The sequence below is a fragment of the Balaenoptera borealis genome (assembly GCF_965194805.1).
Source record: "Balaenoptera borealis genome assembly, chromosome: 5".
NCBI classification, from domain to species: Eukaryota; Metazoa; Chordata; class Mammalia; order Artiodactyla; family Balaenopteridae; genus Balaenoptera; species Balaenoptera borealis.
In genome coordinates, this window is record NC_138862.1 from 137380756 (window position 1) to 137395002 (window position 14247).

General features: G+C 51.0%; 1 protein-coding gene across 20 annotated transcripts in view; it reads right to left on the reverse strand.

Moving 5' to 3' along the window:
• Nucleotides 1-283: 283 nt before the first annotated feature.
• TBC1D5 (TBC1 domain family member 5) overlaps nucleotides 284-14247 on the reverse strand; it is a 530543-nt gene continuing 516579 nt past the window's right edge. For all 20 annotated transcript variants that reach the window (XM_082392668.1, XM_082392665.1, XM_082392670.1 and 17 more), the window contains 3 exons: nucleotides 7913-7992; nucleotides 6970-7104; nucleotides 284-2182 (listed from right to left, as the gene is read on the reverse strand). In XM_082392668.1, the coding sequence (XP_082248794.1) occupies nucleotides 1889-2182; nucleotides 6970-7104; nucleotides 7913-7992 (509 nt within the window). In that variant the 3' untranslated portion in view covers nucleotides 284-1888. The remainder of the gene's footprint in view (nucleotides 2183-6969; nucleotides 7105-7912; nucleotides 7993-14247) is intronic.

Here is a 14247-nt window from a genome sequence, read left to right on the forward strand (position 1 = left end):
TCCCCTGGCCAGCCGTCTTTAATCCAAGACTTTATTGTCCAAATCAGTGAAACTGCATGCTATTTTAGAAAACCTACTGGACACTGAAGCCTAATTACTGCTTCTCCTAAAGCAAACTGCTCTCAAATTTTGGAAGGGTAAAAGCTTTCTAAATCTTCAATAACTGCTTTTTCATTTGTCCATATTGTTTTCAGTGACTCAGGTAAGTAAGCCAGATACCTATGTGGAATCCACAACTTGGTGCCTCATTATTTCATCACAGTTGTTAGGGAAATGCTCAGGCTGATATATTGAATTTATTTATGCCCAGACCCTGAAATATCCTTTTACAAAACAATTCCTTCTTTTCCCAGTTCTTGTCATTTGCCTGCTGATAGTGTGCTTAAATTAAGGTATACATCTCCACTGGTCTTCACTCAATGTCATTCCAGTCAGAAAATTAAACCTCTCTGTTACTTGAATAATAGTGTGGTTTCCTGCTCACACCAGCCAGCAACCAGCCAGCAGCTTAGGCTCTTAGCTCTGAAATGAACTCTACATTGGAAAAAAAACAAAAACAAAAACAAAAACAAAAATATGTAGAAAATAGTAAAGAATTAAAAGTAGATTTGTAGACTGAGAAATAAAATAATGTGTAACTTAGATTATTGTTAGCAATCCTTGAACTTAGCTGGCAAGTAAATAGCAATATTCAGTGAAAAATCAAGAAATCATAAAAAATGACTTAAAATGTTACAAAATTGAAAAAAATTGCTACATTTATAGTAATGGCAGATATTATCTAATATGTGACTTAAATGACTCTGAGACCAAGGCACCTGTCATTGGCTAGGGTTCATATAGGCTTTTAGAATCAGCAAACTTCAAAACCGAAGGGGGACTATGAGATCATTCCATCTGATGTGTCCTTTCCCAGATGCAGATGTTGCAGACAAAAGCAATAAAATGCGGTGCCCGAGGTCACAAAGTCTGTCGGGGAAGTGACCCAGCCCAGGGTTTGCTCCACGTTTCCATGCTAAGAAAGTCAGCCTTCTTTTGACCCCTCTCTTCAAAGGAAAAAAGCAGGCGCACTTGCTGGGGGGTTGTCCCCCAAGTCGCAGTGTTTCTCCTGCTTGTCCAGATCCCACTCCAGGCAGCACTCGATGACCCAAATCAGCAGAGCACACAGTCATGGCTTATTCGCGGCTAAGTGACCCTCTTTTCTGACTAAGAAAGATTCTAAAGGATGAAATACAATTGTTTAAGGAGGGGCAGTGATGGCCAGAGTTGATGTGGTCTGAGGTTTAGAAATGTATTCTTTCACACATGAAGAAAACTGGAACCGGGTCGCAGGTAAATGTGACTCCTAAGTTTAGACCCTGTTCCTAAAGCGCGCTGTAACTATGTGGGAGGTTTTTTCCAGCCCTGGGATCCACTAGGTCTAGTCCATTTGGTTGCACCTGGCCTCTACTGTGTGGCTTCCCAAGGGAGGAACGAAGTATGAAATAGGCTGAGATACAGATTTCCCGAGAGAGTGTTCTCTTGATATCAGTTTTCCTATGCCTGATGCTCTGGGGGAGGGAAGATTTGAAACCCACTTCTTCCTTCTAGACACACCGGATGGAGTGGCCACACCTTCTTCGCTGGGGAGGAGAGGGCAGAGCAAGTGATCCTAGCTGTGCTTTGGTCTTTTTGGACAGTGAGTCTGATGCTGGGGACCTTACTGGCGGGGCCGGGTGAGCTACAGGGAAAAGCCGTCTGCATTTTGGGGAAGGTCTGCTGGCGTGCTCAGCGGGCCCCCTGCTTCTCTCCGCAGGTTTCAAGGGCTGCACCAAGGCCACGTGCGCGCTGGGAAGAGGCTGGGTTTCAGAGGCGTCTTCACGGGGCTGCGGGGGTGGCCGGGCGGCGGTCAGAGGTCCAGGGGGCTCACGATGGTGAAGCCCGAGTCCTTGCTGTTGCCACTGCTGTCGTCGTCGGGGCTGGAGCTGGGGCTGCCGGACGAGGCCGAGGCCGAGGCCGAGGCTGGGCCGGTCAGCGGGTCTGAGAACACTGGGGCGCGCCGGGCCAAGCTCCGGAGGGGCCGCGGGGCCTGAGCCCGGCCCACCGGGGGCGCCCTGGCGCTGCCCCCTTCGTCGTCTTTGGAGACGAGGATGAAGTCGTCTGTGTCGCCTTTCTCCATGCACCCCGGCGCTGCTGAAGGGGCCTGGGAAGGAGTCAGAGCACAGGGGAGGAGGGAAGAAACGGTGAGACGGTGAGATGCGGAGCAGGGGGGCTGCAGGGGGGCCCAATGTGTTCCATCTCCTTCTATCTCACAGCTGGCTCATCCGGGCTGAGCGCCGGGGGGCTCCCGGGACAATGCGGGGGCCTGGGAGCTTCTACAGACACAGAAACCCGGAATGGTCCTTTGCAAAAAGTACAGAGACGCAATGGCTTTCCTCTACAATTATTTAACTTTCTTTCTGAGTAATTTTGTGTTTTGTTTTTAACGAAAGCAGCTGACATCCAAGGACACTGGTCAAGGTTTTGGGTTAAGATCAGAGAAGCTCCTGCCAGCCCTGGGATGGAAGTACAGCCACAGTCTGACCAGGGATGTTCCAGCCTGGCAGGAAGAGCCCTTGCCCACGGCCCACTACGCCAATGCAGTGGCCACACCTGCTGCCTGCCCCGCCCGCCTACTCTCCCCGAGGGGTGGGGGGAACTGGGGCAGGGCCTGAAGTCTAATGAGGGGTACAGAGCCCCTTGGCTGGAAGGCCCCCGGGGGACCTCTGGCTCCAGCACGGCCAAGACCACCTTTGGGCTCTGGGCAGAGCCTGGATAGAGAGTCAGCAACACTCCTCAGGGAATCTGGGCGTGCCTGACAGGCCCCCTCTGAATTTCATGCTCTCCTGAGTGACATGCGGGCCAGCGGCTAAATAGTGGCTCAGGTGCCTCCCCCTCTGACAATCTGCCTACTTTTAAGAGATTTAATCGGAGAACAGGAACAGAATGGCATTAAAGATGCCAGTGCCGAGACACAGCAGGCCTCAAGGTTCTTCAGCTCAAGTTGTAAAGCTGTTTACAGCCTGTCAACACAGCAATTCTTACAAAACGGAAGAGACATGCAGCACATGGCCCTGCAGTAGAAGGGGACGTGATCCCTAATGGCACTAGGGCAGTTTGGTGAGACAGATGGCCCTTTCTCATCCCATTACTGCCCTCCGTGAGGTGGTCAGGGCCGGGGGGCCTCAGGGGAGGGTGTCCCCCCATGTCCATGCCTGCACGTCAGGCCTTGGCTTTGGCTTCCCACCTCCAGACTGCAGATGCTTTGTTCATGTGACTGCTGTGCTGAGCTATAAGCCGCGAGAACCTTGACCTCCCACCCCACTCAGGAGCTTATCTGAGGTTGACAACAGAGTGAGCAAGCACAGTCCTATTTTCAGAGCAGTGTCTCTACCGCAGAAATGCCATGATAACCTATCCGCCTTTAGCATACAGTGAGGACACGGGCAGGACTTGAAGAGGAGAAACACCTGTAACGTGTTTTAGCCTGTGACTAGAAGGAAAGATGGTTCCTACCGTCACTAATTATCTGGCTTGTTTCTGGAAAAGCAGTGGAGTCAAGTTATAAACGGTGAGTGACACCGCCCTCCCCCCAGTTTCTGGATAAAGCCATGACCGGCCCAGACAAGGCACGTTAGAACTTCCAGGGCTTCTGCAAACATCTTTTCTTCTTACCCCACTGCACCATTATCTTACGAACCAAGAACTGAGGCCCAGGTCAGAGGCCTGGAGACTTGGCCAACGTCACAAGCAGATGAAAAGACCCCATTCTTCTGGATTCCCACCTAGAATTTTTTTCTAGACACAAGTAAGCTTTCTCTCTGGACTTCCATAGCAATCTCAGCTACTACCTGGCGCCGTTTCTATCCTTTACAGAAACTTTGTAATTTCCTAGGTCGGTCTTCTCCTTCTGCCAAACACAGGCGTGTGTCACACAATATAAAAAGTTTCTCAACATGTCAGTCCTGCGTAAAGCTGGCCGGGACCACCACCTTCCCCGCCCTGACACCCCACCTCTCCTGTTGCTCAGCTTGATTTAGGATTGCAGTGGAAGCAGGTGCTGTTCAACAGGAAGGTTCCACGCTGATGAAGTGTCCCCTCTCTGTGCTGTCCAGGCAGATAGCCCTACTCACATGAGGATACTGAGCATTGGAGAGGTACCTAGTGTGACTGAGGAACTGAATTAACTTTGAATTCTCTTTGATCCTGAGGAATCTATATTGAATTTTAAGTAGACACCTGTGGCTAGTGGCTACTGCGTTAGCCCTCTGCGGCTCTGGACCACAGATTAAAAATATGGGACCAAAGACTGGTGAGGCAGGTGATACGGGCTGATGGACTGATGAATCAAGGGTCCTCCAAGTCCCTCCTTCTGCTGTGGTGGATCTGAGTGAAGTTCATCCAGAACCTCCCAAAGATTCACAAAGAAGTGTGTGAAGGACAGACTGCGGAAGGGAGGGACAGAATGAAGCTCTTTTCACCCTACAGAATACAATTTCCAGGACTTCCCTGGTGGCGCAGTGGTTAAGAATCCGCCTGCCAGCGCAGGGGACACGGGTTCCATCCCTGGTCCGGGAAGATCCCACATGCCACGGAGCAACTAAGCCCGTGCGCCACAACTACTGAGCCTGCGCTCTAGAGCCCCCGAGCCACAACTACTGAAGCCCACGCGCCTGGAGCCCGTGCTCCACAACAAGAGAAGCCACCCCAATGAGAAGCCCACGCGCCGCAACGAAGAGTAGCCCCCGCTCGCCGCAGCTGGAGAAAGCCCGCGCGCGCGCGGCAACAAAGACGCAACACAGCCAAAAATAAATTAATTTAAAAAGAGAAAAAAAAGAATACAATTTCCCCTCTGCTGTTGGCAGAGCTCGAGAGAAGATGTGTGATCAGATGGAAAGAACAGCCACATCTCCACCAGCTTCCCAGGGGGGAGTGGGGTGCGTGCACTGCCACAAAGGAAGAGCCCTTTTAAGTCCCTGGTGGGGGGGGGCACTGGCAGGGGGACCGAGCCCTCTGCCCCCAGGTGGGGTGAGCCCAGTTCTCTGCGGGAACGAGGGCCTGTCGCACCGCATCCCCTTCCCGGCTCACGGCCAGCTCACGTGGAGGCTGCACTGGGTCCGCTGGGGCAGCGCTGGCCACTGGTAGCTTCTTACAAATCTGAAAACTGGGAAGGACGATTACAAAGTATACTCAAGAAGTTTTCGATTAGCAAATTTGTTAGTGTTCTTCAAAGCTCTTTTTCTGTAGTATTTTTAGACATTCAACTAAAAAAAAAAAAAAATCACGCTAAATTTTAAAATAAAATTGTCGACTAAAAATGGTCAGGGGGTGGGCCTAAGCTCAATAATATGTGAATAAATAAATAATTATTGAAAAATTAAACATCTGGGCATGGAAGGGGAATCTGGAGGAACTAATCGAGGTAAGCTTGCAATGTTACTGTTGGATTCATGTGGCTTTAAAATGCAGACTCAAAATGCTCTCTGAAAGTTCCCTTCTAAAGCTGGATGAAACGGACCACGCAGGGTTCTCTTCTGGAAGAGTACTCTTAAAACTGAAAAAGTCCCATTCTAAAATGTCATTTTGCTTCTTTAAAATCGTAAAAAATATATAATTTACAAGCATCTGGATGCTAGTTTTTGAGAAAGTAACTTAGATGAGAGCTAATGGGAGATTTTCAAGATGAAACTCTGCACACCATTTTAGAAAGAACATTATTAGGAATGTTTAGTCCCATCAGATCACACGCCGGGAGGCAGCATGGTGGAGCTGGAAGCTGACTGAACTGGGACAGGCATTCTGAAAACAATTCCTCACTGGTAAAACGAGCAGGTATTGCTTCGATCCTTCCTAACTGGAAAATTCTGGGATTCTATGTTAGAATAAATTACATACCACGTTGACACCCAAGAGTGCAGGTCAGCAAACGACAGCTCATGGGCCAAATCCGGCCTGTGGCCTGTTTTTGTGTGGTTCTCAAGCTGAGAATGGCTTATGTATACATATATTTTTTTTTTAATTTTTATTTTATATTGACGTATAGTTGATTAGCAATGTTGTGTTAGTTTCAGGCGTACAGCAAAGTGATTCAGTTATACATGTATCTATTTTTTTTCAAATTCTTTTCCCATTTAGGTTATTACAGAACATTGAGCAGAGTTCCCTGTGCTATACAGGAGGTCCTTGTTGGTTATCTATTTTATGTATAGTAGTGTGTATATGTTAATCCCAAACTCCTAATTTATCCCTCTCCCCCAACCTTCTTCCCTCAGTAACCGTAAGTTTGTTCTCCCAAGTCTGTGAGTCTGTTTCTGTTTTGTAAATTTTAAAGGGCTGTAGAAACAAGCAAGCAAGCACACCAAATACAAAGACAGATATGTGCCAGAGACCATATGTGGCCTGAAAATCCTAAAATATTTACTCTCTGGCCCTTGACAGAAAAAAATTGCTGACCTATGTGGCTTAGAGGATGGACATTGAGAAGTCCTTCCCCATGAAGGCCAAAAAGGTTCTAGGCCAGTGAAGTACACTCAAGACAGCATTAGGAAAGCATGGACAGTACTTCTTGTGCTAAAGGGGAATGGAGGCATCGGCTGAAGGCAACTGACCAATAACTGAGGCAGAGATCCGGCTTTCTAACACCGCACCGTGGGACTGGCAGGAAGTTGAGGCCGAAGCTGCTGCATACAGGTGTGTAGGTTGCGCACTACACAACTCCAGGAGACACTAGTCTATTCTGAAGGGCACTACCCAGGGCACTGGAGTACACGACTTGCACAGCTATGTACATCACCCCTGGCTTAGGTCACTTGTATTTTACAGTTGAACTTCACACGTGGTCACGTGAGGTAACTTCGGTGGGCTTGTATTATCCATAATTTGAATGTGTGTGCATCCCCCCCTCCCCTTCCGTCTCAGGCTAACGTGACAGTGTTCTCAGAGCGCCTGTACCTGCTTGGCGGCCCTGGGCAGGTGGCCCTGGCCGCTGGAGCAGTAGTGGTCGTCTGAGATGGTGATCTGCTCGTTCTCCTCGGCTTCCAGCTGGCTCTGGTTGAAACGCAGGGAACCTTTTAGAATGTCTTTGATCTGTTTTCAAAGAAGAAGAAAATCCATGAGAAAGATGAATGAGTTTGGTTTTAAATGTCAGCTAAACCTCGAATACATCTGAATCAGACTTGTCATTGACTGTTCTTTTATAGCGTGGATATGAATTTATGACCATAAGAAAGTAATAACAGGAGAAAAAATCCAGCGCTATATCAAAACCACTGACTTATGAATGACCAAGGAAAATGTCACAGCCTGAATAGCCAGGTTCTCACAGGGGCAGACGGGGCGTCACGCCCTTGGGGGTTACCCTAGAGCAGGAAACAGCACGTGCCCTCCCACCCAGCTCCACGGAACAGCCCTCAGCCTCTGAAGGGGCCACCCCAGCTGAGGGCTAATAACGCAGGCCGCGTCTCTCCACTGACAGTTCTGTTCCATTTGGTCCTTCAAGGGTTGAGTCACTGCGGCCCTTGAGGGGCTGAGGCCTGTTATGGGAGGTGATCGTTTATGCCCTGTGCTCCCGGGACATTCGTGATGAGCGACTGGACTTGAGCTGGACCACACACACCACAGCAGCTTCGATGAGGAGCAAACAGAACAGCTTTGCTAGGAGGAAGGGGCAGGCGTGGGAAATGAGAAACCAGTCTGGGCTGCAGGCTCGTCAGACATAACTGCTGGACGGAGCAAGGGGCGTGAGCAGCTGGGCAGTCGGGAGGGGTCTGTCTGGGAGGAAATGCGGGGCCAGGGGACGCTGGCTCTGATGTCACGGTACCCGCGCCCTGGTGCCCTCCCCAACAGGCACTAAAAGGGTGGCCCGTGCGACAGAAAGTCAGAGCAACGGACATACCTGCTTTAGTCCTGCCAGGGAAACCAGAATTTGATCTTCTTTTTCCAAATTTTCTTGTAGTATCACTTCTTGAATATTTACTGAAAATAGAAGAATGACATTTTGTAACTAGTGCCCTGAGTGTAACTTATCTGCTGTCACACCATCACTTCAGACAAGCTGGGGAAGGCTTCTGCCAAGTTTCACAGCAACTCTTCCCACCAAGGAAGCTCTGCCCATCTAGAGACGGGGCAGGTGCCGGGCCCAGTGCGGGGGCACCGAGCCTGGTACACACCGCCTCCCCCAACGTCCCACGGATGCGCTCTCACGGTGACAGACGTGTCTTACTCCTGCAGAGGGCCCAGGGCGCCCCTTGCTGACCTACGACGTGGTGAACAGCGTGGGGCGTTCATCCAGCGTCTGGGAGGAGGGGTGTTTCCGCTGGGCTTCCTACACTTCTCAGAGTTCAATGCTGTTGCCTCACCCCTCTCGCTAAATAAAGACCAGGTCCTCCCAGGTGACGTACATTAAAGACACCATCTTTAAAAAATGTAAACAGTACAGTATGTTGTCAATTCAACATAATGTTAAAAATAAAAGAACAAGCTCACTGAGTCAGCAGCACTTAACCCGGGGTCTTCCCAGGAGCTGCTTCCCTGTGCCCTGCAGGAGGCTTGGCCTCTGCTGGAGGGGCCTTCAGCCAGACCTGATCTGAGGACCCGCCAAGCCAGCTATCCCGCGGAGCTGCCCACCAAGAGCTTCAGCAAGCAGGGCACCTCGGCCTTCCCCACCGCCCGCCTGACGGATGCGCCCAGCCCTGCTGGGGGCTGTGGTTTCCGAGCAGGGGGTTCTCGGGGGAGCGCAGGAGTGGAAGCCCCCTCCCCAGCGCTACGCAGGAGACTGTGTTCGGGGTGGGGGGGGGATTGAAACACGTTTTTACAAAGACACCACCTGAGCACCACACTGAGAATCGCTGCAGGAAGCAGGCTCGCCCTCCGTGAACACCTGCTTCCGTATTTCCTGGCCCTTAACGATACCCTATTTACAAGGCCTCACAAGCCACGTTCTCAGGCATTCACTCCACCACGCTGGCCCAGTCTCTGCGCGGGGCTCCTCTGCTCTGTGCCCGGCCCCCGCGGCCCGCGGTGGCAGAGGCGGGGCCAGCATCCTGCCTGCCCCGGGGCCTGGAGGCTCTGTCCCCAGAGCCCTGCCGGCCGCTCCCCTCAGGGGTCCACCCTCGGCTCCCCTGCGGCCTCCTTGGAGCAGAGCCAAGCGGCCCAGGCCACCCTCTGGCCTCCCCCCACCAGCTCCTCTACTGCCTCGACAATAAGCCCTGTCACACCCGACGTTAGCACAGGCGTCTGCTGGCTTATCTGTGGTCCATCACCCCCAGTAGGGTCCGGTTCAGGACTACACCCCCAGCCCTCAGCAGAATGGCTGGCGCATTTCAGGTGCACGGTAAGTACTGACTGACCGACCGACTGAACAAACATGGAAAAACATCCTTGGAACCTGCACTGCAAAACACTGCTATCCTCAATACTTCCAAAAAGTAGTTCCAGCAAGGGGCAAGGCGAAGACTGGTACTGTCAACATGAGTCCAGCCAGTTTATTAGAACCTTCGCTAAGAATAAATCTACAGACCACACTGACAAGTCCTCTTACAGACAGTAGCAGAAAAACAGCAGCCTTAACTTATTCAGAAAATGTGACTGGAGTTTCTGGCTAATAGAAAGGCCTGCTTCAAAACAAGAGAGCAAGATGAATGGGAATGGAATAATAGATACAATTAGAGAGCGAATGTTTCTGATTTCCTTCAAAGCCTGTAACAATTTGTTCTCTCTCAATTAAAAAACAACAACAACAAAAAACCCACCATAAAGTCCACTCAACAAGACATTAACGACAACCAACTGCAGAAGACTGACCAGAGACAGTTCTGCAGGTCTTTGGGAGGATTGAGAAGGGTTGCCTTTGTTTTCAGGACTGCTTGGCTTTTTTTTTTTTTTCTTTTTAACATCTTTATTGGAGTATAATTGCTTTACAATGGTGTGCTAGTTTCTGCTGTATAACAAAGTGAATCAGCTATATGTATACATATGTTCCCATATCTCCTCCCTCTTGCATCTCCCTCCCATCCTCCCTATCCCACCCCTCTAGGTGGTCACAAAGCACCGAGCTGATCTCCCTGGGCTATGCAGCTGCTTCCCACTAGCTATCTATTTTACATTTGGTAGTGTATATATGTCCATGCCACTCTCTCACTTTGTCACAGCTTAAGGCAGAGCTCGGGGCCCAGGGCTGCCTGGGCAGTTTGGCCGGGCGGTGGCCCTGCCCCACTGAGCCGCTAGGGGGCAGATCCCCAGCTCCGGTCGGTCACGGAGGAGGAGGCAGCAAGGGAGAGCTCCCAGGCCCCGGGAGGAAGCTCAGCCAGCGGATGCAGGGGCACCGGGACGGCTGGAGGAAGCGCGGGGGGTTCTCGGGTCCAAGGAGCTAGCTAACAGAGGCCGCACCTGGCAAATCGGGGGCCAGGAAGAGAGGCGATCTGTAGAGAGCAACTGTGATAGGTTATGTCCTGCCCTGCAGGACCTTTGTCTTCTGTTGCCCCTTGGAGAGTTGGCTGTGGAACATCGCGCGGAGCCAAAGGGCTTGGCCAGACTGCCTGGCTCCCGTCTCCAACGTAGTGGTGGGGCCCACGGTCGGCAGCAGTAAGGACCGCAGGCCTTGGCTGACAGGGCAGTCAGTGGCTCCAGTGGGGACAGAGGCCTAGAAGGATGCGGGAACAGAGCCTTCCTTAGAGGCCGGCAAGGACCCGGAGGGCACTCAGAGGCCCTTCCTCAAATAACAGAGGGACACGTGAGACAGACCAGAATCCTGACGCCCCCCGGGCAGGAAGAAGAGACAGAGTGGGGAAATGAACTGTGGGCCTCGGTCCACACAAGGTGGTTAACCGGTAGGAAATCGAGTTGCCTTTAAGTGGCAAGTCTTCAGGCCTCAGACGGCTGCTGGTGGAGCTGGAACCTCAGAGCGAGATTTCTGCACACCCGAGTCTAAGTATATAGATTTACTCTCCCACTACAGACCTGAGGCCTTACCGCATCACACTGGCCGTACGGGCCGAAAACCCCATGAACTAAGGCCTAGCCACGCTCTCGTGGACGCCCTGCTTTGCTGTGAGCCTCCCACGGCCCGTATACTCCAGAGGGGTAGTGGTGATGCTGGCAGGGCGGACTGGGGAAGCAGAGGGCAGGAGCGCGTCGGGAAGCTGCAGTAACGGAAACCCTGGTCCTTCAGGCCTAAGTGGGGATGCGCTCCCTGTTTCTCAAGGCTCCTCCCTTCCTGTGCTCTCCTTTGCTGAGACCCCAGCAGCCACAGCCTAGATCCTCACGGCCGCCGCACCGTCTCTCAGGTCTAAAGAGGTGGCGGGGCTGCTGGCGGGGGGAACCCCAACCCCACCCTCCAACCCCTCCTCACCGACGGGTCCCAGAGGTTGCGGTGCGCCCTCCCTCACCGCCAGCGGTGGTCACGTGACACCGCGGTAGCCCAAGAGCTGTAAGGGAAGCTCCCCATGGGGACTGGCTCAGTCTCTGCCTTTGGGGCCCTTACGCTCCCCACTCGTGCTGCCTGAAAGACTGGAAGAGCCCTGCAGGTCACCTTGCAAGCACCTGGCTGCGGATCACCGCCCAGCGCTGTGGGCGTGGCCGGGAGGAGCCCGGGGCCCCAGCACATCGCCCAGCTGCCATACCTGCTCCCAGGGCCTGCCTCTGGGCTGCTCTGACTTAAGAAAAAAAAAAAAAATAACCTCCTGGTGTGTCTATTCTACTGTTTGGGGGGGTTAATGTGACTAGCAGCTGTAATCGTGTCAAAGTACTACAAACTGGGTGGTTTCAAACGAAAGAAATGTATTCTCGTTCCAGAGGTGCTTAAGTCAAAAGCCAAGGTGCCGGTGGGGCCTCGCTCCCTGCAGGTTGGAGAGAAGTGTTCCTTCTTGCCTCCTCCCGGCTTCGTCTCAGCTCGATGGCACTTGTCGAGGCCCTCTTTCCAAATAAGGTCACATGCACGGGTTCCGGGTGAACGTGGATTGGGGCGAACACTTCTCGACTCAGCACAGCAGCCACGCTGCCTGTCACACAGGATCAAAGTCATCCAGCTCCTCTAGTGAAAGGGGACCAAGGCCAAGGGCGCCCCTGGGGGGCGACGAGCCCAGAGCCTTGGTGTCCTCAGCAGTGCACTCCCCCCCGACCGTTCTCCAGCCTGGTTCTACGGATTGGATCAAAGTTCACCTTCTTGAAACGGATGAAAACCAGGAGCTTCTCCCCTGAAAACCCACATAAAATGACATAAAATGTTCACCTAATTTTAAGGCTAAACCTCTCCTGTAATCAACTGAGCTGACTAGCTGTGCAATCCAGGGTACAGAAATCCAAGTCAAAACAAAAGGGCACCTACAGAGGCTGCTAAATGTCCTGAATACAAGACTTTTTATTTACCTCACAAAGTACTGACCGTGTAAATCCTTTGCCTAGCCACTTCCACTATGTACTGATTCAAGGCAGCATTTACAACCATTTTAGTAATATATAACTTCTCAGTCACAAAGGCACTGCATGTAAAAATAGAAAAACATAATGGTCTCTTTTCATACCTTATAATATTAAAGGCAGAAATGTGAAATGTTTAAATTTTCAATGTAGTGCACATTTTTCCTTCTAGTAAGAGGCAGAATAATATAAATGATGATATAAAGGTTCTTTCTTTTTGTTTCTGTGTAGAAGGAAGATTATGTTCTTTATAATCTCCTTCTATTTAAGCATTACCTATTACAGATGTTGGGGCACTAAAACTAAAGGGGAAAACCTAACAAAACTAACTCCTTCTGTGGAAATTACACAAAAATCTCATCAACATCACAATCCCATGGGGTCTCCACTACTTTTAATGAAATGTCAATGCCGCAAAAATGGGTCTCTCTAAGGATAATGGAAATGGCACATGAACTACTTTTTCAATTTCCTAAAATTCTTTTCAATGCTAAAATAAAAGTGTTTTCATCTACATGCCGGGTACAAAGATAACAGAAGCCTATATTCGTTAAGAAGGGCAGGAAAAGGGGACAAAAGGAGAACTCCCATCTGTCTATACAGGAGGTGAAAGTGGGCGGGTCATTTAACCTCCTTGTGCCTGAGGGGTAATAACAGACCCTTCCCCAGAGGATTAGTGTGAAGCATAAATAAACAGCACAGCACCCGGGCCACTGCAGAAGCTCAACACCCGGGACCTTCCACGTCTACACAGCCACCTTCCCTCATCTGACTATCCCAACAACCTTTCTGGATGAGGACCATCATCCTGTCACAGAAACGGGAGCCCAGCTGAGAAATGCCAGGTCTGTTATGTGAGGTCCCATGACTGGACAGAGCGAGGATCAGATTCCGGATCGGCTGGACTCCTGAGCCCTCCTGACACACACGATTTATGCATATGGCACTGATGGGGAAGCCGGAGATATGAAAAGGCACAGGATGGGGTCCTGGCAGTGACTCAACTGCCTTGAGATGCCAGTGCCCTTTATCTGGTGGCGGAACTGACCTAAGGGAGGTCAGCCAGCGGCAGGAAGTCACCTTTCACTTCTCCCAGAGAAGTGAACACCAATCACTTCTCCCAGAGCTTTCCGGAGCACTGGAGTGGTCATCCAACAGCCTGGACTTTGATGACCCTGGGCCATGATACTGATGGGTCTGTGTGTCATTAAACCTGTCAGTAACATGCGGGTGACACCTGTCTTGAAGGTTAGAGGAGATTATCGAAGTGGTCCACGTCTATCATGCTGCCTTGCTGTGATTATTATTGCTTAGTATGTTGTTGTTGTTGTTGTTTCTTTCACTACTTCCTTAAATACCCAGATAAGTCGATTCTGCTCCCAGAGGTTCTCTCATCTCTGACAGAGATTTAGTAACCCTGACCTCTGACAATAAGGGACGGCGCCAGAGGAAATACACAGGCTGTTACAGACCAGAGGAGGCACGTGTAGGGTTGCCCTAGGGTCACATGCGTCCTGAGTGGTGGCGGTTTAAGAAGTGATCATTAGTCAAGGAGGGGGGCAGACCTGTACTTCGTCACTATTGGCTTTGGCTGGACCATTAATAGCAAAGGGATTTCTGCCCACACAGGGTGTGTGCCATAGTTGTCCAGTCTTGGGAGAAGGCAGGTTTAGGAGAAGACTGCAGGCGTCAAATTCACCCTTTAATCCGTGGTGTCTATTTCTGGGTGTCCCTGCAATGCCACTCCTCATCTAGAAGGCCCTTCTACTCTCCTCCTAACACAACACCCTCCTTCTCTTCAAAGCCCACCTTAAA